The 23,380-nt window shown below is 38.5% G+C and overlaps 1 protein-coding gene across 1 annotated transcript; it reads right to left on the reverse strand.

Moving 5' to 3' along the window:
* Positions 1 to 18,624: 18,624 nt before the first annotated feature.
* On the reverse strand, positions 18,625 to 22,712 carry LOC118407938 (sushi, nidogen and EGF-like domain-containing protein 1). The gene is made up of 6 exons (XM_035808514.1): positions 22,670 to 22,712; positions 22,308 to 22,481; positions 21,329 to 21,442; positions 20,405 to 20,656; positions 19,755 to 19,955; positions 18,625 to 18,863 (listed from the first exon to the last, which is right to left on the reverse strand). The coding sequence occupies exons 1-6, from the start codon at positions 22,710 to 22,712 to the stop codon at positions 18,667 to 18,669; spliced, it is 981 nt and encodes a 326-aa protein (XP_035664407.1). The 3' UTR covers positions 18,625 to 18,666.
* Between the last annotated feature and the right edge of the window lie 668 nt (positions 22,713 to 23,380).

The raw sequence follows: 23,380 nt of genomic DNA on the forward strand, positions 1-23,380 counted from the left end.
CTTACTCCTTCAAAACATGAATTAGTACCTGATATAAGCACATTTATTTTACAGTTGCTGGCCTGCTACGCCAAAGCTTTGCACATCTAACTATACGCGATGTTTAAAACCTATCTGAAGAAGCTCCTACAGTACTAAGTGGTAACAAGTTCTACTCTACGATAAATTTTGATTAAACAAAGTTTTGAAGAACCCAATCCTAGGTTGATAAATACTACAAGGAAAATGTCAATAATTCAATGGTATATTGTGTTTACGTCTGCTTTTCGACACAATCGGAACAACTATGGCAATAAAAACTATTGCCATGGCGACGGTTTTATTGTTTATAAGTATTAACGGTTGTTGTTTTAGGTGTGTTGTCGTTGTGTGCCATCCTTTCGCCTATCTTTATGAAGATTGTTTTACGTGATGGATGTTTGAAGGGCATTGCTGTTAACAAGAAAGGCGATCTCTTGTGACGAGTGACCATTATAAATGTTTCTCATTGATCATACAAATGAGGTCCTAATTTTCATAAAAGATATCAGTTCATCATCTCCTCTACCTAAATAACAATGTGTTCAAAGTATGAAAGTCTAAGCAAAGAAAGCTATTGTAGCATGTTCTCATAGAATATGTAAATGAGACCCTAATTTGCATGACTTACGTCTGCATATTCAACTTAACGTACATGTTGCTGCCAAATGTCGCAAGAATGGAATTTTCGTCATCTAACATTAAATACAAAATTTCTCATTGATTATGTAAATTATGCAACATTTTGCAAAATTGATGTCAGTTGATATTTCTCCCTTTTCTAGTTACATATGTCATGTTTAATAGTTTAAGTTGACTAGTATAATGACATTAGCATTATGTGGTTTAATAGGCTGTGCTCATTAATCATGTAAATTAGCCCTTGGTTTGCATTAATAGTCCTTATTTATGAAAGGCATCTCCGAAAGACATAAAAAATCACGATGATCCGTCAACCCCTTCCCGTCAATCTGTTCTCTGATGCTTATTACGTCGGAATCTTCCGATGCGTTCTACAGTATGTCGGGATTTTCCGACGTGTTTCAGGATATATCGGGATTTTCCGACGCGTTTCCGAGCACGTCGGGATTTATCCGACGCGTTTTACAGTACTTCCCATCTGTAATTAAAACGGACACAAAATGAGATCTAGAGTTTGTGAGATGGAGGTCACGTATCCATGTAACTTACCGTCAATTGTAAACGGCACGTTGCATGGTTCACCAGTATTTCCCGAGCTGTCAGTAACAGTGAAGGTTACTGCGTAGGATCCTACGGGCAGCTCCATTCCACTCAAAGTCGGTGATTCTCTTAGCCTGTATGCGCACAGACAAAAAAGCAAACAGTTTTGTACTTGGTATAATTAAAGATGCAATTGACGATAAGCTGTACCCAATGTACTTCATATCAATGCTAACTAAACGCCGATATGTTAAATGTACGCATTAGATAATGTTGCAAGTATCATCATACCAGTGAAAAACTGTAGTAAATAAATGTATAGACGCTCATTGGATGCCATACTTCTGCCTGAGAGTTCTTCTTTTTTCCTTTGTTACCTTTAGATATCATTCAAGTGATATAAAATCCTCAGTATCTTATCGTTAGCTCTGAATGTGAGCATCGTTTTGGCACGATGAGCGCAGTGGGAGAATGCATCGTACGAACCATCTACGTATACCTGAATAGTGACTAAATACCTTCATGAGATTTTATGGAGGCTATATTTTTACTGTGTCTCTATGTGTCTGTTTGTGAACAAGATAACTCAAGAACGACTGATTGGATTGGTTTCATACTTGTTGTGTTGGTGGGGTGTGATAAAAGCTGAAATTGATTAGATTTTAGGCATCCTGGCGGCTTCCCTTGTTTTTAAAGTTGTCTGGCCACATTTTGACCTATGGAGGTGTAATTTTGTGCTAGGGAGGACAGAAGATGATGTATTTGTTTTTAATATCCGCCCAAAACTTGTGACCTTTGCTTTTTGACCCAAAGCAAACCTGACAAACTAGACCCTGCAGTGGCGTTATGTTAAGGTTTAAAATATAGGTATTTGTTCTAAGGTATTTTTTTTTGCATGGCTAAACCATGCATTACATTGTATTGTGAAGTCTGTGTAGTAGTCTCTCCTGCAAATGAATAAAACTGCAAGCAAGATAAGTACAAGTTTTATGGATCACTTAGGGAACTCTGAGGGGCAGAGATTGTGCAAGCCTGAAGTCCAGCTTTTTTTGCTTATTCGCTCCCGAAGGGAGCTACCCGCGGACTAAAGCAAACCAGGCTGGACTCCAAGGTGCGGATTTCATATGTAAAAATGTTGGACAGACAGACAGCAGCAGTGAGAAGGTGTTGCTCTTAGATACATACTGGCAATTTCCAGGGGAGTCACGGTCATCTGCATAAGTAGGCCGTGGTATATCTACGCGCACGGTGATATGTCCTTGTGGAATCATCTTGGTCGGAACATACGGACAAGATGTAAATCGTGGTGGAGTTTTATCTGTGTAAAAACACAATTGTTAAATTGTCTTTGGACTATAAAGAATATTGGTATTGTACCTCGTGGATTTTAACGCTATTTCTGATAATATAGCCTATGATAATACCGACAATAGATCCTTTAGGTTTTCCGATGATGAAAAGCGCAATACCACAAAGATATCAACATTTTGAATAAAATTCATGTAGGAAAGTACCAAAGCACGAACAATGCCAAACTGTGTAGCATTACCATGCAGGATCCGCAATACTTTCGACAAAACACATCAATTTCAAAAAAGCATCATGTACTTGTACATCGATGATATACCATATATGTAAGAAAAGTACATGTACCCTGCATGTTTTTTTAAAAGCGTGGTAATAGAATCGTGCGTTATATTTGACGGGATTTGTGTTTTTTCTACACTGCCACGGCTTACCGCACAATAGCTTGTGGGTGCCACATTTGTGCATAGCAACGCGGATTAAACCTTAGCAACGTCATCACCGTGTTAACTCCCAACTATATTATTATTGTAATTAACACATTCTAGCAGGAAATTACGGAAATGCACATACTTATTGCTGACATGGAGTATGTCTAACTACGTAAGGAATAAATTAGAATTACGGTGGCCGTGGCTTTTCAACCTGATTGTAATAATGCTAAATACACGTATTTCCTCAGAAGATTCTTTATCCGTAAATACACACCTGGAGGAGGTTCAGCTGCACCCAAAATCGTAGACACGAGCTTGAAAATGGTCCCAATGGCTTCGAAGAACTTTGACACAATGTTCACATTGTCAGAAAATTGTTGCATGGCACCCAACAGAGTTGATTTCGTCGGTTTCGTCGTTTCAACTTCATCTATTGTCAACATAAAGAATAAGATTTAATGCTGAGTACAACGTTTGATAAGTCAGCATATCAACCGCCTCTTTACGTGATTTGTTACAGGTTATTTACATGTATTTGTTATGTATCTTAATAGTAATAATGTATTTGATATTTTATTGATATAATGAATATTTGCAGTCAAGAGTCTGCTTACACAATATTACAGGTTATCATAATATTCTAAAAAAAACTCAAGTTTATTGGCATTAAAACAACACGTTAAACTACTGAGAGCATTTCTATTTATCAAATGAATGGAACAAAATACTGGATCATAAAAGTCTTACGTATTAGACGGATTAAGCCCAAGTTGGAAAGAGCAGTGTACGTGTGCAAAGTAAATTATGTCTGCCTCAAGCTAAGGGCACAACCCGGCGTACGTGCAAATACGTGCTGTCTACGTGCCAAAACGTGGGCAATATTTTGGAATCCGTACCGCCTCCGTACGAAATCATAGGGAATCCGAAAGATTTTGGAGCACGCAGACACGCCGTAGACGTTACGTGCAGGCTTTGTGTGCCTTTGGGCTGCGGATTCACACTCTGTCCCCAGCGGCGTACGTCCCAGTACGGACGACGTGCCTGCCCTGTACAGCCTTAACGTTTTCAGAAATACGTGGCGGACGTGGCCTTCCAAAAAAACGTACGGACAAATTGCACGTATGGCGGGTTGTGCACTCTCACTGCGTCAAGCTTGCGTAACTGAGTTCGAAAGATACCCAATTTTTAAAGGAAATTCAGAAATAAAGATCCAATTTTCTTACTTTTTTTGTGTAATTTGTCGTCTTCTATGTCATACTTTTTACGTATTACGCAAAAGCTAAATTATTTAAAAAAATTAGAGAAAATGATAAAACAGTAAACGAACCTCGCAGTGACATAAGCTTAACGCAGGTGCGGTTAGAGTACAACTTAAACTGAAGTGAAAAACGTGAATGTGATGACCTACTTTGCTACGACTTCTTCCTTATAGAGAAATGACCTATGATGTTGCAAAAGGATCCTACTGACAATGTAGTAACACGACCTGTAACCCACACCATACCTCGGCCGATAGCGTGGTGAATGTTGCTAATGCTGTCATCACACCGAAGCTTGTCATCGACTCTGTGGCGTTCATCAGTCGACAATATGCAAAAGTGCGGAAGGCGCCGAGCCTTAGAGAGTTGGTCTAAAAATGCATAGAAATTAAACGGTTGTTTTTAAAATTGAAACGTGCTACATAACCACGACCAGATGTACCATGATGATCTGATAATAAAAATACGTAGTTAATCTATAACCTATGGTTACAACTAGTTACCTAAAATAAAACGTGTATATTGTGACTTCATGAGATGCCAGGAATTGTTTCAACCCGGTTTTTCCGAGTAGAGACCATTTGTACAACATTTCCCACGACCTCGCTGTGACCGCGCGGCGACGCAAAATGGACAAAAGCGCTAAGGGATCGCCAAGGTCGCTCCGTGAGCACTTAGAGATTACTATAATCGCCATTACCTGGCCGAATGTCTTGAATATGATTTAAACAATCTCCGCGCGAATGCTAAGGATAGCGATGTGTCAATAACTGCTCAGGCCCCCTTTCCACTTGACGGCGCTCTCACCGCGCTCTCGCTGCGATGGAAAATTGGCCAGAGCGCGGTGAGAGCGCCGCGACGCCAGAAAATCTGCTCTAGTGAATCTCTCCGGTGACCGCAGCGCGCTCTCACCGCGACGAAAAACTCAAATGTCAGCATCTTTTTATGAGCTAGCAAGGGTTCCAATGCTAACTCAACGAATTTCAGAGATTAAGAACGAATGTTTTGAGGCAAAGTGTATTTTGGTATCTTTGAAATCATCCTTTTACGTCTTACATAACATTCAAAGTATAAAATCGAGGCTGTGAACAAATCCAATTTTGGTCACTGTACAGTCACTCAGACTGAAATATACACGTTTGTCTTGCTGCTTTTTTCTTAAATTTGACATGTAGCTTGTTCACCATAAATTTCTTTATCATACCACGTTTTAAGTGTAAATCATACACCACTGAAACTTGAAAATAGGACTTCAATAATCTGAATGTACAGATGAAGAACAAGAAAACCTAATGTCATCATGTTGAAATTCAAAAAGAGGTTGAAAAATGATAAACATTTGTTTCTTTAAACCATGGTTATTCCATCTCAGTTTTTTATTGTACATTTTGGACATTTCTGCAGGTTCTGTCTGTGTCAAATATACTTCTTCACAAACAGAAGTTGAGAGCGCAGAGAGAGAGCCGTCCTAGCTATGACAGTTCAGGACATCACAATGTATTCAAAATGTATCGGAGTTCCCTCTCATCAAGGAGGTTGAAAAAAGGGATCTCATTGCTCTCACGGATAAGCAAATAAAGTGAAAGAGAATTTATTGATCAATGGAATCTGTTCATGATGTTTTATAGCATCTGTGGCACCAGGAAGTAGTGGGTGGCCATGTCCATCTAGTCTAGTATGTTCCTGCTCAAAGTTTTCTGCATGTGAAAGTCCAGTCTGCACCCAGCCACAGACAGAGAAGGATCTGATAATGGGATAAACTGAGTTTTAAATTTGACTTGTAAGCTTTCAACGAATGGACTGACCGACAAGCCTGGGGCTCCACTTTACCGACCGTTATATAGAACATCTTATTGACCTCAAGGGTCACGCTGAACAGCTTTTCATCGTTCAGCCAAACGGACTAAAATTTACATGGTAAAATATCTTGTTCGACTTGACTTACGTTGCAGAAAGATAACGTCGACAGGGTACAGTCCGATGGCAATGTCGTAGGTAGAACTTGCTGGCTCCAACCCGGGTTCAAAAGGTAGGTTACCAGTACCATTGGTGAAAACGGCAAAAGCTGTTATCTTCGCATCCTGGTAATTTTCGCTTCCCTGAAACAGATAAACAAAAACAGCCTGATATGTGGTGCTGACCAAAGCTGTCAAGTTGAACATTGAAAGAAAACTTTTGTAGCTTAAAATAAATATTATGTGTCACTATGTTTCCATCACTGCGAGCAAATATTTCATGTTGCAAGGCAAGAAAAGAGACGTTATACATCTTGAAAATTCTAAGTATTCTGATTTCTGTTGTGATTGACAACGCCACAATGACGTCAGCAACAACTTCACAATGCCATCATCAAAATGTAGTTTGTAGCTTTCAGCTAAGGTCTATCATTTTGTGTTTACCAAGTCCAACCCTCTCCATCTCTATGACTTTTCGTAGAAATGAATTTATTTCTAAGGGTAGATCTTAAAATCATTAAGAAAGACGCTTACAGCGTTATTATATTTCAGCTATACCATAGGTATGGTGAAATATATTGTATTCGTAATGTTTCTTTCTCCTGTCAAATCTTCAGAACACGGTATCTCCGTTGTTCTTCAACCGAACGACTTGAAATTTGGCACAAGGGTAGAGTGGGCCAATACCCTTGGACGTTTTTTTTCATTTTTCCCATATCTGTCTCTAAAATGATTTTATTAAGGTTTTTGGGTCATCTTAAGACCAAAACTGTATATTTGGGCCCCCTGTACCCTGGTATTATAACCGAATGAGCTGAAATTTGGTGTAGATAGGCATTAGATAGCTGGTAAAATGATCCAAGTAAAAGTTTTGACATAAACTACTTTAAAATGATTAATTTTGGCACTTGTCTGATGGGAAATTTGTTTTCTTTTGGCCTCCTGACGTGACCTTCCGTGACCCCGCACGGAGCCCACACCTGTGCGCGAAGAGGGCGAAGGCTAATTAATATTCATAAGCGGGGCCTCACGATTCCGTATATACTGCAGTGTTCCCGCCAGAATTTTTTACAGCGTCGGCACACGGGGCCCGGGGTCCACCGAAGAACGCCGAAGGCCCCGGCCCGGCAGGGTCCAGGGGCAGAGCCCCGTTGGGGGAAACTCTTGCACTTTGGGCTATTCAGAAGGCTTATTGTATCAGTTTTTAGGGGCATTTCTGTGATGCAATGGTATATTTTCCCTGTGCTGTTAGCTCCGTACGTTTTTAGAAGGTTCCGTTTATCACAGAACTGCTGTTGTTTCAGAAATCTCACGGACTTATGCTTACAAACACGTAAATTGCTAACTTGCAACCAGCGCTTTACTATATACAGTAAATTTCAGCACTTTTCTGAGGGAAAATTGGTTTTCTTTCGGCCTTTTGCCGTGACGTCACCCCGCAGAGCCCCGCACGTGCAAGTTAAATGAATTTAACGAGCCAGCCAATCAGCGAAAAGGAAGACGAAGTCTAATTAATATTCAATAGCGGGGCCTTCCAACCCCGTGTATATAGAAACACGTGCATATCTTGACAACTCAGCGGACGAATGTCACCTTACGCCCGGTTTTATATACATGTATATAATTATAAAATATTTTTTTTTGCGAGGATTTGGAGTTAACGACAAGGTCATTTGGACGGTAGCAGAAGGTACGCGTTCCTTGAACGTCAGAGTACATGTCTTTGTCGATGAATTTGCCAACATTCCGCGTAGCAATATCTATCATTTTCGGCAGATTTGACTTTGGCTGGGTAAGTTGAGACAATCGAGGAAATGTTACTTGGCGGAAATCGCGGAAAAATTGGCCAGTTTAGATTTGATAAGTAAGTTTAACAATGGCGAGAATGATTATTAACTTATCAATATTTATCGTTAGAATGTTTTGAACTGTAAATCTAAACAATTGTGTTACCTGTGCAATGTTTATATGAATAAACATACATTTTGCCAGCACGATGTTGCAGCAACGTGATAACTTTATGTCTGTATTATGCCACTTTTATTGTTGAAGGCGCGTAAGCAAATGAACAAGCATGACAAAAGAAATGTTATGATACTATTTATTCGGTAACATTCACTTTTATTCACGATTCTAATTTGCAATGCCTGCAAACTCCGATCGGAATCACCCGGACCTTGTACGATTTAAAATGCATTTAAAGTGAAATTGGAATTTATGACGAATCCGACACGTTAGTTCAAGGAGCTTTTATCAGATAAAAGCTCCTTGGTTAGTTCAGATTCTTTTCTCAGTAGTCACGCTTCCTATTTTCATAGTTTAAAAACTATCGACAAAGGAAGCGTTAAAGAATGTTTTTCTCCTGGTGCAAACTGTAAACACACGTCACCCACCACTCGTCTCCGATGTGACGAAGCCATTCGCGCCATTTTTATTGGATTTTAGACGGAATCGACAGTCGAGCCGTCCACCGCGGCCTTGGCATCGTTTCCTCGCGATCGGTGTCAGCCCTGACTGCACCGCTGCCCCTTGTCGTTGTCCCTCAACTTAGTTGTAGTAGAAGCAATAGTTTCCGCGTCGTCCACTTGTTGACAGGTCGACGCCTTAGCGAGATACTTGTGTATGTTATCCAGTCCCAAACATCGCAGTTTCTCGGTTTATTTTCGCTAAGTTTCGTGCCTCTTCTTGATTGACGTTATGTTACCGCCTTTGTTGGAGCCGATGCTGGCTGTGATTGGTCGCAAGTTAATTCGATTTTTCGCATAAAGTGGCACGCCCTGTCTAATCGGTATATCTAAAGACTGCAGCCAAGGCTGTTGTCATGGTAACGACACGTATAACAACATTTCCCACATGCGAATCGGGTTGGGCTCGTCTTGTAAAATTATCGTAGCGGATCCGCTGCAAGTATAAACTTCGACCCCTATATGTTGTTTTTGGTAAGTTTTTGTCGACACATCTTGGCTTCCGGGTATCGCTCCGAGGACGCAAACAGTGAAGCACCCCGGGCAGCTTGACCGATAATGTCATCGCTACGGGCTTTCGAAATTCATTAGGATATTGTGAGATTCTAGGTCCTACAATTTTCTTGCAAATCAGATATGTTAGACCAGATGGTACATTTTTACTTCCTGTATACTGTATAGGTGTTAGTAGTTCCCGGGGAAAATTTTGTTTGGAAATACGGCGTCGTTGAAAATAGTCTCTTAACTATACGTTTCAATGGGGGAGAGAAACTGGGGTGTGCCCCTAAATGTTCCATTTTCGAGCAGGGGTTATTTGAGACAGTTAAATGTTGCATGGGAAAAGCTATGGCTGAAATATGCTGTATTTGCTCCTAAGCAAATGTCGGCCTTTCTAGTTCTGTTTATAATTGTACATTTTATCATCAAGAAATTTGACGGTCAATTCTCCTGATTAAACCAAATTCAAATCGATAAGGTTTTTTCATTTTATAGATATTTTTATGTATCTGTGGATAGTTAATTTTGCAATAGCACAACTTTAATGACAGTTTTCTCCATTATAAAGACCCTGTACTTTGTTTTATTCTGTATGCAAAGTCCATTGTGTATCCTGTTGATGTTGTAACACACTGTAGATTGACAAGAAGTGACCCCAAAGGTCAGAGTTGCGGCAATAGAGGCCAACAACAGTTAATTATATACCAGAAGTTACTGTCTAAGATTACAATAAAACGGTTGCTATGTTTGTTTGAACCATTATTCATTCATGAGAAGCTATAGGGACTGTACATGTTCCCCTTAACATTTGTTTTAGTCTTTGGACCAAGAAAAGGGGCATTAATGATGTAGTTTATGGGGCGTGAATACTCCGTTTTGGGAGGGTTATGCATGTACTACATTACACTGTTGAACATGAACAATACATACCGTTTTGTACAACGTAGAACAGGTTTTTTGTAAATAAAATTTCAGTCATAGATAAGATTATTTATAGGGATTGTACATCATACATGATAGAGGTACACAATGTACTGTATTTTGGAACATTTTTACAGCGGGCAACAAGTAGTCAATATTAATCTGTATGTAGGGATCGTTAGCTATACGTATAGGGCGTGCATAAAGTACTATATTACTTTGTAAAACCCCTTGTTCAGACCTCCATACAAATGATAAGGTCGGCAATAATGGCATGTTTTATCTCAACTGTACATTATACGCATGGGAAGTATGTAATGTAGTACATTTTGGAGCAAAGAAGTTGGTGTCTCTTGTATATGTATAGGCAGAGGGAGAGATAATACAACACTGAATATTTCGTATCGCCCGAGGTATGGCCTTGCCTACAGAAGGACCGGGTCAACTATTAGTCAACCAAACATCAGATTGATTTGTTTACATGATATGTTTACTTAACTTACCTTTGTAACGCCGTTTGTTTTTGTGACCCTTAACACGTTTAGGTAGTGTCTACATTGCAGGAAACTTGTAAACTTTCGTCATCAATTATGCAAATAAGGTCCTACTTAATAAATCATAACTCAAGATATTTACATACCAAATACCATGACAATCCGTCTACCATTTTCAGAGTTATTCTGTTTCTACAACAGAATATATAGTCTACAACAAAATTAGCTCAAACAGTTCAAAACAAGCCGCCGGGGTTTCCAGACTTACACAACTCACTTCCTGCCCAAAGACGTAACTACCTACAGCCCAAATGTCATGAACCTGGCACTTAAGAAACTTTTTACCTCCAAATTTGAACCCCCGCTACAGTACCGTAACTCGCCGCTAGAAGGCCCATTATCGAACTTGACCTTTTTTCTCTAACCCCTACCTATCCACCAAATATCATGCAAAACCATCCGCAACGTTTTGAGTTATGCTGTCCGCAAATAAACGGACACACACACTCAGTCCGCTAACGTCCTGACGAAAAATGACACGCTAACGCTAACTTTTGAACTCGATTTGCCTTTTCGCAACCGCTACTCAAATAACAAATCTGAAATCCACACTCAGCTTCTCGAGTTATATGATGCTGACCAACGCATGTACAATATCTTATCATAACCAAAAAAGATAACCTTCCTGGCGAAGGTAATAATAAACTAGAAAGACCGACATTTGCTTCAGAGCAAATACAGCATATTTCAGCCATCTCCCTCCCCATTCCAAAATCACCCATGTGCAAAAATTGAACACTTTTGCTTAACAGTCACTTCTACTACACTTAAGCCCAAAATTGAATCTTACAAAATTCTCAGTACAAGAATGGACTCTTCCAGTGCACTCCATGTGAATTTTCACAATAGACCAGTCCAGAAACACTCCCACTGAAAACATGGCATTTTGATGGAATGTTGATTCAGACTACGTGATTGGTTGCCTCTTTAATTAAGTTACTAGTACATGTATATAGACATGTGCTCATGCTTTAGGTGGGAGGTCGTTGACCCCTCTGTCCAGTGGAAAATTACAAAAAAAAATTCCCAAATATATCAATTTGAAGTGGTTTATGCCAGAAATTATACATGGGTCATTTGAATAAATATCTAGTGCACCTATTTACCAAAATTTAGGTCATTTGGTTGTAAGACCAGGAGCCAAGAGTGTACGTTTTTGGTCAAAAAATGACCAAAAAATCCCCCAATTAAGCATTTTGTTGTACTGTATGCCAAAAGTGTTATTAAATCCAAGTGCGCACATGTAGATGGCACTTCTATAACAAATTTCAGGTCATTTGGTTGTAAAATTAGGGAACAGGAGCCAAAATGTCACTTTGGGGGCAAAAAACTGGCAAAATTAATCATTTTGTTGTACCGTATGCCAAAACTGTTATTGTATTTTTGTGGGCATATGATCAAGGCACCTCTGTACCGAATTTCAGGTCATTCGGCTCTAATACCAGGGTACAGGGGGCCAAAATGTACATAAAAATTGCAAAAAAACATAAATGAAATCATTTTAAAGGCAGGTATACAAAATGAAAAAAAAAACTAAGGGTATTGGCCCACTCTACTCTTGTACCAAATGTCAGGTCGTTCGGTCCAGGAACGACGGAGATGATTCGATTTGAAGATTTGACAGGAGAAAAAACATTACGAATACAATATATTTCACCATACCTGTGGTATGGCTGAAATATAACAAATTCAATATATTTCACCATACCTGTGGTATGGCTGAAATATAACAAATTCAGGGACATGCATGTGAGATTCTGTGATGAGGCAGATTCTAATGTACCTTTCTAATGCATAGCCAAGGCATAGCATAAGAAGCTCTAGATGGTTGCCTTTGTTGGCCCGGCCGCTAGGAGCGCCACTCAATCAGGCGCCCTAGTTATTACAACAAGCAAATATACCAGCACTTATAATGTTACAGAGTTGGGCCAAAAGTTTCATTTTATAAGCTCTAATTATAAACGTCGCCTTTAGAATACCATAGAGTGTTCAAAACTGTTCTGTTTTAAAGTTCAGTTGTTATTTATTAGATAGACAAATGTTTATCTTGTTTGTTTTTCCCAGGTGCAAAATCTAAGAAAATGGCCGGAAAAATCAATCAGCCCGTCGTCATGGCAACAATGAATATGACTTGAAAGAACGTTTTTTTAGAGGTTATATCACTTTGCATGAGCCACCAAAATATTGATTTGCATAACATATGCCACCGTTGCTTGATTCGGGAATTTGATTCTAGTATATATGGATGTAATATATATTATTTATGACAGGTGGAACATTAACATTATAACAAATACCAATCACCCGATTGCCGATACTGCAATACAATTTGATATCTAAGCCATACTACATAGCAGAAACTTCAGTTTTTACCTATCTAACGCCATGTGACAAAATATTGATATTGACCAACTGGTTTGCCTAACTGATAAATGTGGACCAAGAATCCATTTCGGCAAATGTGAACCGAATCGGTTGCCTAACTATACCAATTAATAGCACTACATGTTATTTACACCAAACCGTATTCATCTTGTACAGGTGACGCAAAAGATGAGTTATGCTGTTGGTAGGACTACCCTAAAATAAATCTTGTGTGAAGATACCGTCGACACCAACGTTTTACAAGAGCCTAGTATCCACAAAACTTTAGGCACTGGTTCTCAATCAAATGTTTGATAAAGCTATCATAAATGAGAACTTAAACACCAACACGCACACAATAACATATCCACAAACAGGCAAGAAAACATATGATAATGTTTTATTTCAAATTCATGCACATTGGGCTAATTGCAAGAGAAGAAAAATAATACTAAATACATGAAATGAATGAATGTGGCCTGAGTACATGTACATAAACTAAATTCTAACATAGAAATATTAAGTGGATGAATGTACAAACGATACAGAATAGGGTACTAAGTCTACGTAACTATTACGGGGTTTGACTTCTTCTTTGAAGACAATTGAAAATGAAACATCCGCATACTCGACCATTTTACTAGACTCTAGTATGATTGAAAATTAAAGCATTGGTTCACAGTCTGGATTCTGGACTGTTAAACATGCAGGCTCGGGCTGTCTCGTGTCATAATGTATCTGAATTTACTATTTATTAAGGTATGTCAGATGGTAGCCTTGTGTACAGTAAATAATGTATAACAATATTTTGACATGCAATAAAAATGTTAAATTCGTAGTCAATTAGCTCTGGACAGAATGAACAAACCCTCTGCTCCATTAGAATTTTTTTTTTAAATCTAATGGGTATTGTGCTTAACTTGTGGCAGAAAATTCTTTGTTTTGTGTGTGATTGCATTACGTATGTCAAGGCCCTTAATGTTTGAAGGGTAATTGTCTTGTTTATAATCATTGTTTAAGGTAGACAGAAAAGTTTGAGATTGTTTCTAATAGCGAAATGCCAGTTTTGTACATATATAAAGAAAAGCTTTATTGACACAACAAAAGTAAAGCGACTTTCGTGAGGTCTATAACCATTTACAGTACATATACAGGTATCTGTAGATATGAGTAAGTCAACATTTAGTTGCTTGTCATTTTCACTCCCGGTTCTACGGTATGAAAAGTTTTGGATTTATTTGCATATTTGTTTACATGTACAGTAAGTGTTATCGGATACTGTTCTCCAAATAAAACAACATTGTGTGCCTCACGAAGAAGGGCATCTTCGAGCAAATTAATTAGGTTCCAGCTGCATTTTTGCATCAATCATAGTTCCCAATTCTTCTCTGACACTATCTTTTCTGGAAACGCATATCAATGGTGTCAGGTTCTGAGATAAAGTTGATTTGCGTCTAGGGTTCTAAGTTGGAGGCCGTTCTCTCGTAAAGTTTGGTTATTGGCATGACGCAATATTTAGTGTTTCTTTCTTTCTTTCTTTCTTTCTTCCTTTCTTCCTTTCTTTCTTTCTTTATTTCTTTCTTTCTTTCTTTCTTTCTTTCTTTCTTTCTTTCTTTCTTCCTTTCTTCCTTTCTTTCTTTCTTTCTTTCTTTCTTTCTTTCTTTCTTTCTTCCTTTCTTCCTTTCTTCCTTTCTTTCTTTCTTTCTTTCTTTCTTTCTTTCTTTCTTTCTTTCTTTCTCTCTTTCTTTATCTATTGGTTTGGCTGTTCAGAACACACAGCCAGGGCTGCCCAACTAGCCTATGGCTGTTACAAAGGGCTTCTTTATCTGTATTTCTTTCCATATATACAACTTAAATTCTTTTAAATGCAGAACACTTGACTTTTTGAAGAGCAGGAAAGCTATCTTGAATGTCGAGCTTCTTTAGTTAAGTAGAAAATACACATTTGAGTTTGGGACAGGTAGGGACAAAAACTAGGTTGTACTATGTTGATTTCTTAACCGATTGACTACGAATCCGTTTGCAGGATATACACATGCAAGAATGGTATATTCCTTTGCAAAAAAAATCAAAACTTTTATTTTATCTGCACTTAAGAAAAGATGTAAATAAGAAAATATATTTCTAGTGTACACAGTTTGAACTTCATAAAGCAATTACAAAGATAAGAATATGTTAACACCAACTTGAAGCAGAAAGATACAATAAAAGCCCCACAGGGACCAGAGGGATGTCTATCCTACCCAAAGAGATTTGATTCATATATTCAGAAATAAATTCACTAAAATATTTACCTTCGACGTAGTGTCGGATCCGGACCACACCGGTTGCTTGGGCACGATGAAACAAGTCTGTTTGTCTTCATCGACAGTCGTCAACAGCTTCTAATTGATAAACACAACCATTAAAGCATATAAGACACCAAAACACAGTAATGTATTATTTAATGAACATACATGTCTACACTAGATAATTTCTTGTGAAATATTCAAAACTGATGCCTTCTGGGGATATTTTCTAGATCCTCAACGTTATTTATAGTACATATAGGTCATCCACGACGTTTCTCCCCTCCTCTTTCATCATCCTGAGAGTTCCCCACCCCAGCCCTACATCCAGCTCTCCTTGATCGGAAAGTGAGAACAGAATCATACGGAAACAGTTCGTTCCTCGCTGTATTGGATTATATTTGCAACTCATTCACATACAGCAATAACAACCCATGAGTTATCAATACATATATACGTGTATTGCTGATCAAGGGAACATACCTGTAGACATGTATACTCACACGGAAACCTCCAATTTTGTCAATAGAAGTAATTATATATATATATAAAGCAATCTATACTGATAAATCAATTGAAAATAAAGAAAAATAGTCTAAGAATTGAAACGATGCATTTAAATGTACTCAAAATAAACTAACCTGCTGTCGTCCTGGGTTGAGAAAAATGCTGTCAAAAAGTGCACTTTCAGACACTTGACAGCAAAGGCAATGGATGACAATGAAACAAGCTACTGAAATCTTCCCCATTGTAGACTTCAATCGAAAACAATACAACAACAGTTACATGCTCTGATATCGGTCGTTACGTTCATTTAAATTGCGTCATAAAACAAGCCAACTTTCACATTTGAACTTTACACAGGTGTACAAACTTTGCTTGAACCTTTGTTTTCGTGCCATTGTGTTAATCATTTCTGGACTGATAGAAGGTCTCAAAATATGTGTGATGCAAGAAGTACTTAATATGTTACTTATATTTGAAACGCATTAGCCTCCTTCGCAGACTTTCAGATCGGGGCATTTTTGAAGTGCGGCTTAAATCGAGGACATCCGAGTGTGGTGTAACTCCTTCTGCCAGCCAACTCCTTCTCCCACATACAGGGATAGTCAATGTTGAAAATCGGAAACTAGCGCCATCTTCAAAGACGACGACGTTTTTTTAGTCTGCGAGGGAGACTAAGTACACGTCACGTATTGACCCACCCTTGAGTGAGATTCAACAGAAACTAAATTTATATTGTTACCTCCATGAAAAAATGGAGGTATAGTTTTGAGTGTGTCTGTGTGTGTGTGTGTTTGTGTGTGTGTTTGTGTGTGTGTCTGTGTGTCCGCATATTTGTGGTCATCATAACTTGAGAACCTCTTGATGGACTACGATGACATTTGGTATGTAGGTAGGGGTTGGGAAGACGAAAGTCAAGGTCAATTTTGGGCCCCCTGGTGTGTGACCTTTGTACTGCAGCGCAACTTCCGGTTTTGCTATCTCGGTGTTCTGAACATGCTATGGTCAAGATTTTTAAGTATTAAATAGCTCTTGTGCTCAGGAAAAAATGACGTAACTTTGGGCCCCCTAGCGTCTAGTTTGGGGATAGCAGGGGCATTTTTGTCAAAAACTTCTGACGAGGATAACTCAAGAAGGGAACAACAGATTTTCATGATTTTTGGTATGTAGGTACCTTAGACAATGTTGTACAAGATTAAATACTAATTATGCGAAAAAGGAGTACATTTGCATAATTAATGAGGATATTATATCATGGCAGTTTTTTCAATGTATCTCTTGTCCTGGATGTGATATGGTCTTGACATTTGGCTGGTAGATAGCTTGCAGTGTCGCGACAAAGTGGGGCAGGTTTCAGCCCCCTAACATTTAATTTCGGAACTGCAGGGGCGTTTTTGTCAAGACATTCTAAAGAGGATAACTGCAGAATGGATTGATGGATTGGCAAAATATTAGGCATGCGGGTACCTTAGGCAAAGATGTTTATAATCATATACATGTTATGCAAATGAGGACTTAATTTGCATAATTAATTAGGAAATTGTATAATTCCATTGTTTTCAATAACTGGACTTCAATAAATGTAACACATATTAATTATGATAGGTAGAATATATGCAGATACCAAATATGGTAATGAGGAACCTATTTGCATAATTTATGTAAAAATTGCAAAACTGCTTTATGATTAATAATGGGAATTTTATAATTGTGACATGTGTACGTTAGTCAATGATGAACAATACCATGCATAAATTATGTCAATGTGTTAGTCAATTGCATGAAATTTACGAAAGATCTAAATTTTCATGGAGGTATGAGGTTGCCGAACTCTAGTTTGTTATCAGTGTTTGCTTTAACTATAAATTATGCTAACCTTAAAGAAAAAGCAAGTTGAGACACATAGTTTAAAAATGCTCAAAATCAATATATTTACTTTACGAATACCATTATCATGCGATGCACCATGGAGACTCCTATGAGCACTATTATAGGCTTTTTACAGAGCAAGCGAGTCTTATTACTACAAGTTCATGGATATTTGCAATATCCATTTCGATGCTTTGTTAAGCCTCATTCAGCCGGGACGTTTTTTTTTTTTTGCAACTAGTATACTCATTTAAATCCGATTTTGTTTTTCTTATTAACATATTTCAGATGGTTCTTTTTGTCATTACAAAGCAGAATTTGTTATTCAACTATGAAGAATATTTGGCAGGCTTTGGTGCGGTTGATTAATACTCATTATCAGAATTCATGAAGAAAAAAGAACCCGCATTTTGCTCTTAAATCTGTAATAGTGAATTTTTTTTCCAATCGGCTTACACGACAATATATTGGTGCTATTATAATAACGATAAATAACATAATTACGTGTTTGGATAAGATTTTTTAAATATTTACGACTTAATTATTTGTCACAGTCAGCTACGTATACACATACAAACTGGTATCGATTTTCTGTATTATGTTCTTGTTGGTATTTCATCTTTTGTGATTGATTGGTCTATTAGTTCTCTACTTGATTATAACGTGTCGCTCTGATATTTGTTTTTGTCAAACGATTGTTACATGGTAAAAATGTATAATTTGGATGAAACTTATTGAAACAAAGGGTTTTTTTCGATGCAAAATGTTAATATGGCACATTTAAAAATATGCCCGGGGTACAAAAGATCTCATCCCTGTAGTTACCGAAATCTTTTTACAACGCAGTCATCCCTCAGTAAGACATCTTGAGCCGCACACTTCCTGTTTACAACTTTAATTCAGTCTGTCATACAGGCCAGGTTACGTTGTGCACAAAGTCTTCACTCCAATGCGAATGACACAGGTACATGAACATTACACAATTTTACAATGTATTTCGTCCTTTTACATACACCATATGTCGTATGATATAAAACATTTTAACTTTAGTCAGTTGTCACCGCAAGTGACCTCTACATTATCTTTCAAACACAAGTCATGATAAGACGTACAAATTGTGGAAAAAGATGAATTCCGTAACTCTGCTAGGTATTGAGTTTTGATACTATTTATAGCATCAATACTGGTGCAGTTGCCGGGGAAGAATCCAGTACTACCAGTGACCTCGTCAACTTCTGAACTTCGATCTGAAAAACACAAACGACACAAGGATACGGGGTGAGCTGAACGGTATGTCAATATTTAACGCCACTCGCTATAAAAGCCTTCTTATCACAAATGAAATGGCAGCGTGGAATCTGCTGTGGACCCCCAGCAGAAAAAAGGTCTAATGATAACAAATTAGGTGGGCTCATTTCTAGTGTCTCCTGGTTACTCGCGTTGGTCGGTTGCTTAAGTCCTGGTTCCAAAGGGCCTAATATGGTTTTCCGACCTTACCCAGACCATTGTTATCAGCGATTCAGGAGCTAGGTTGCCTGTGTTTGCCTGGGTCGACTGGCTCTCGGCTCGGTCTACTAGTGTTAGGGAGACTTAGTCAGCAGTTGACTCCGAACCAGGCTATCGTAACTGCTGACTCACTCCCAATCTTCGCATGACTGTTCTAATGTTCTTAGCTTTTCTGTCTCGTTATCAACCAAGGTTGACTATACCTGGCCCTGTGCCAACCACCACGTCCCTCACCCAAACGGCAAACAGCCAAACACATATAGGAGATCCATAGAAACTTGGAAATGGAAAAAATGTGGGACATGTTCGGCGCTAAAAGATAGGGATGGCTAAAATCTATTCGATGTTCAACGTCATCAATAGTGTCACCGTCAATTTATTTACATATTACACATTCACAACATGTTACTGTAGATGAAGAAAGTTAATATTTGTGGATTTTAAGTAGTTATGTATATCTTGCACCCATATTAAAAACAGACCTTAAGATGCTGGGCTTCTAAGAAACCGGGAAAAAAACGCAAGTGACCTCAAACAAAATAATTACTATCAGATTGAATGTTCCCGGAACTGATTTGGGTTCGATAAACATTTAGTTGTGTAACAAAGTATAGGGATATGCCATGGCTTACCTGAACACGGTATTGTAGCTGCAGGGAGCCATGCCCCGTGGGCACCACACACGTACAGCTGATCCAACTTGTCCTCTAGACCCCTGGGTAGAGTCCATCCTTGTTGACAGAAGGTTTTGCACATACGACCCAGCCGCGTGATCCACCCATTGCAAGCTAGGGCCCCATGGGCTGGGGGGTCCAATGCGGGGCAAGGACGAGCTAGGGTAGAAAAGAAAGATTAAAAATTACTTTCCAATGTCATTGATGTCATGCCCTGCATTAATGAGAATTTAAAAGTTGTTATCCTTGTCTTCACCTTTAGATTGCGGAAATAATGCTGCTGAATGGTCGTCCATGGTAAAGATAGCATGTTATTGTTTAACACTATAATGCATTCATGATTTTTATAACACCGGACGGTAACTATACTCAAAACACTGCGTTATGTAACAGATATGAAATGAGACGAAATAATCATTCCCCAGCGGAGACGACATTAGAGTAGCGCATTAAATGTATGACCAGTACTCGTGGGAAAATAGCTGGTTCCGATTGGGGTTGTGACAGTTTTCGGTTATCATTTACCACGTGACATTAGCCTGACGAAACTAAAAGAAAGGTCGCAACTATACTGACTCGCAGAATGGAAACAATGGAAAAGAACTTACGATATACTCTTATTGCAAACTCACAAGAAGACCTTAGACCGTTGGAAGGCTTGGTGGCAGTATACTGGATAGTGTGCTGTCCCCATGGAAAGGTCTCTGTGTTGATGTTGTTGGGATAGTTCGATGTTACATGGAACGTGTCGTTCCTAAAGTCACTAAAGGTGGGGAGTTGCCAGCTCACTGTTTCTCTGTTGTCAACTGTCGTTATGTTTTGGTCAGGTGGACAAAAGTCGACAAGCGGCGGTGATATGTCTAAAGAGGAACCATAACAAGCAAAATACACATTTTAAGCACACAAGTAAAAGCTTCACATACCGAATCTTTGTTTGATGGTCATATCTGTTTACGGGCAGCTTAAGGCAGCAAGCAAAGTACAGTCGTTATTGTTTGGTTCGTCTTTCCTAACGTCACTTATTGACAGATTTCTAAACAATGTAGAAAACAGTCATCGAATCATAATACCTAAATCTTAATTACAGTAATTTATCAGTTAATTGCAACATGCAATGTTAACACACTTAGCAGATGTGAATATTCGATTCTAGTGTATTAGTATCTAATCGCTGCCTAACATGATACTGTCTATCATGGTGCTTTGTGAGTGCGAATATGCAGTATGTAACATAAGCAGATTATATATACATACATTTGTGTGTGTGTGTGTGTGTGTGTGTGTGTGTGTGGTGTGTGTGTGGTGTGTGTGGTGTGTGTGTGGTGTGTGTGTGTGTGTGTGTGTGTGTGTGTGTGTGGTGTGTGTGTGTGGTGTGTGTGTGGTGTGTGTGTGTGTGTGTGTGTGTGTGTGTGTGTGTGTGTGTGTGTGTGTGGTGTGTGTGTGTGTGTGCGTGTGTGTGTGTGTGTGTGTGAGTGCGTGTGTGGAAGATATAGCAGCAAGATATGTCCGTATAGCTCTGAAACAAGTTGTACCTGTTTCACATCTTTCCCCCGACCACCCTTCCATACAGGCGCATTCATGCTGCTCCACTCCATTGATGCATGTAGCTCCATTTTGACATGGGTTGCTGTGACAAGTGTTGCCAACTGTATTGAAAACAAAAAGAGTAAATCAACTGAGGGTCTGCTCCCACCGCACTTGTGTCAAGCTTACGTCACTGCGGGGTTCGAAAGATACTGAACGAATTTCAGAGATAAAGATCAAATTCTCTTTCTTTTTGTCGTCCTCTAACTCATACTTTTACGTATTACACAATACGTACACAATTATAAAAATCAGAGAAAATACCAAAACAGTGACGCGGTGAACGAAGTAATGCAAGCTTGACACAAGTGCGGTGGGAGCGAACCTTTAGGGAACAAGACTGCGACGACATGTACTACTCTCAGCTATTTAAAATTCAGGTTGCTAAATCTACCGTTTACATAATTGCCATTTGAAACTTTTTGTTTTGCTTAACGTTTTGGATTGACATGCATATTTATCATCCACACCGTGTCGTGTGTCGAGTCAGTTTGGGCCGACGCGCTTTTTGGGTAAAAAGATCGTGACTATAATAACCAGTTGGTAAGATGCACTTGTGACTCTTGTGGTAACATTAGGGGAAGTTCTTTTGCAGAATTACTGATTATATGTCAACTTTATTCTTTTCTTTTTATTAAGATTTTTGATATCACAATTGATTTCCGAATGCTGAAGGTAGTGTGACAGGGTATTTAAACAGCTGGAACCATTTCCAGTAACTTGCTTTTCTGGTGACCAAAAACACCTATATTCAAACGTATAACCTTTTGGTCCAGAGACGAGCTTATCAGGTTCCCCACACTTATTTGAACGGATGAAATATGCGTCATAAGATAATGGACAATTGCTACAGTAGGTTTTTGCTTTATAAAGGTCAAATTTCCGATAGAACGGAAATTTGTCATAAAGCTTTAAATACATACTTACAGAGACATTGTGGTTTCGATGCCGACCATTGTCCATTTGCCTGGCAACGTGCTGAAGGTTGGCCCACAAGAACGTAGTGCGTGTTGCAACTGAAGTACACATAGTCGCCATACCGGTAACCGCTGCCACTCACAGTTCCGTTGGTGATAGGCCCAGGATTCCCACAGTTTACACCTTGAATATGATATACATTTACATTAGTTAGACCACAATGAATACACTCGAAAACGAATCGACAATAAAATTGTCAACATGTCGTTCATGTTAATGTTATAATCATAATATCTTTGACACACTTACGTGAATTGCAAGTTGTTCCTTGCCAACCATTATCGCACGAGCAACGGTAGTGAGTATGGTACTCCAGGCAGGAACCTTGCTCACAAGGGCTGCTCTCACACGCATAAGTTCCTGCATTACAAAGTGATCAAAAAACTTAAAGATGGTCAAAAAATTTAATGATTTCAAAGTATAAGAACGAAGCATAAAGATGATTCTTAGGTAAATATTTCTGGTATGATGTACATGCTGTCATATCCTATTTATTTTATTTTTATCAAACAGTTCTCTATTTTTTGTTCTTCCATTCATCCATTTTTTCTATTTGCAATCAATGAAATATATTTCTTAATTTTGTATCTTCATTGCACGAATTACAGTACCGATTTGAAATTGTGGTCGATATTCGTGACGCTTTCTGGCTGCCACACGTCCTGTCTAAATATCCCATAGAGAATGCCGCAATGCTCATCACAATTACTGTCGATCTGTGGTCAGCGCTATTGTAACGTTGTACACATTTCTGATTGCGCAGATTTTTTATTTAGTTTATCAACTTAAATTTGTATAGTATAAAGTATGAAATACATCATACTATAAAACTCACATTTCATACTTACATTTTCATACTTAATAGTATGAATTGTAAGGAACCAATGTGTTCAAACAGAGTAATATACACATATTCTTTGTACATGATGTCAACGTTCGAATCTTTTATTTCATATAGAAACAAACAATTCTTTTTTTAATTTCTCAATTTTTATCCATTTATTGACTTGGCTTTACGTGCA

This window comes from Branchiostoma floridae, unplaced genomic scaffold (assembly GCF_000003815.2).
Source record: "Branchiostoma floridae strain S238N-H82 unplaced genomic scaffold, Bfl_VNyyK Sc7u5tJ_150, whole genome shotgun sequence".
NCBI lineage: Eukaryota > Metazoa > Chordata > Leptocardii > Amphioxiformes > Branchiostomatidae > Branchiostoma > Branchiostoma floridae.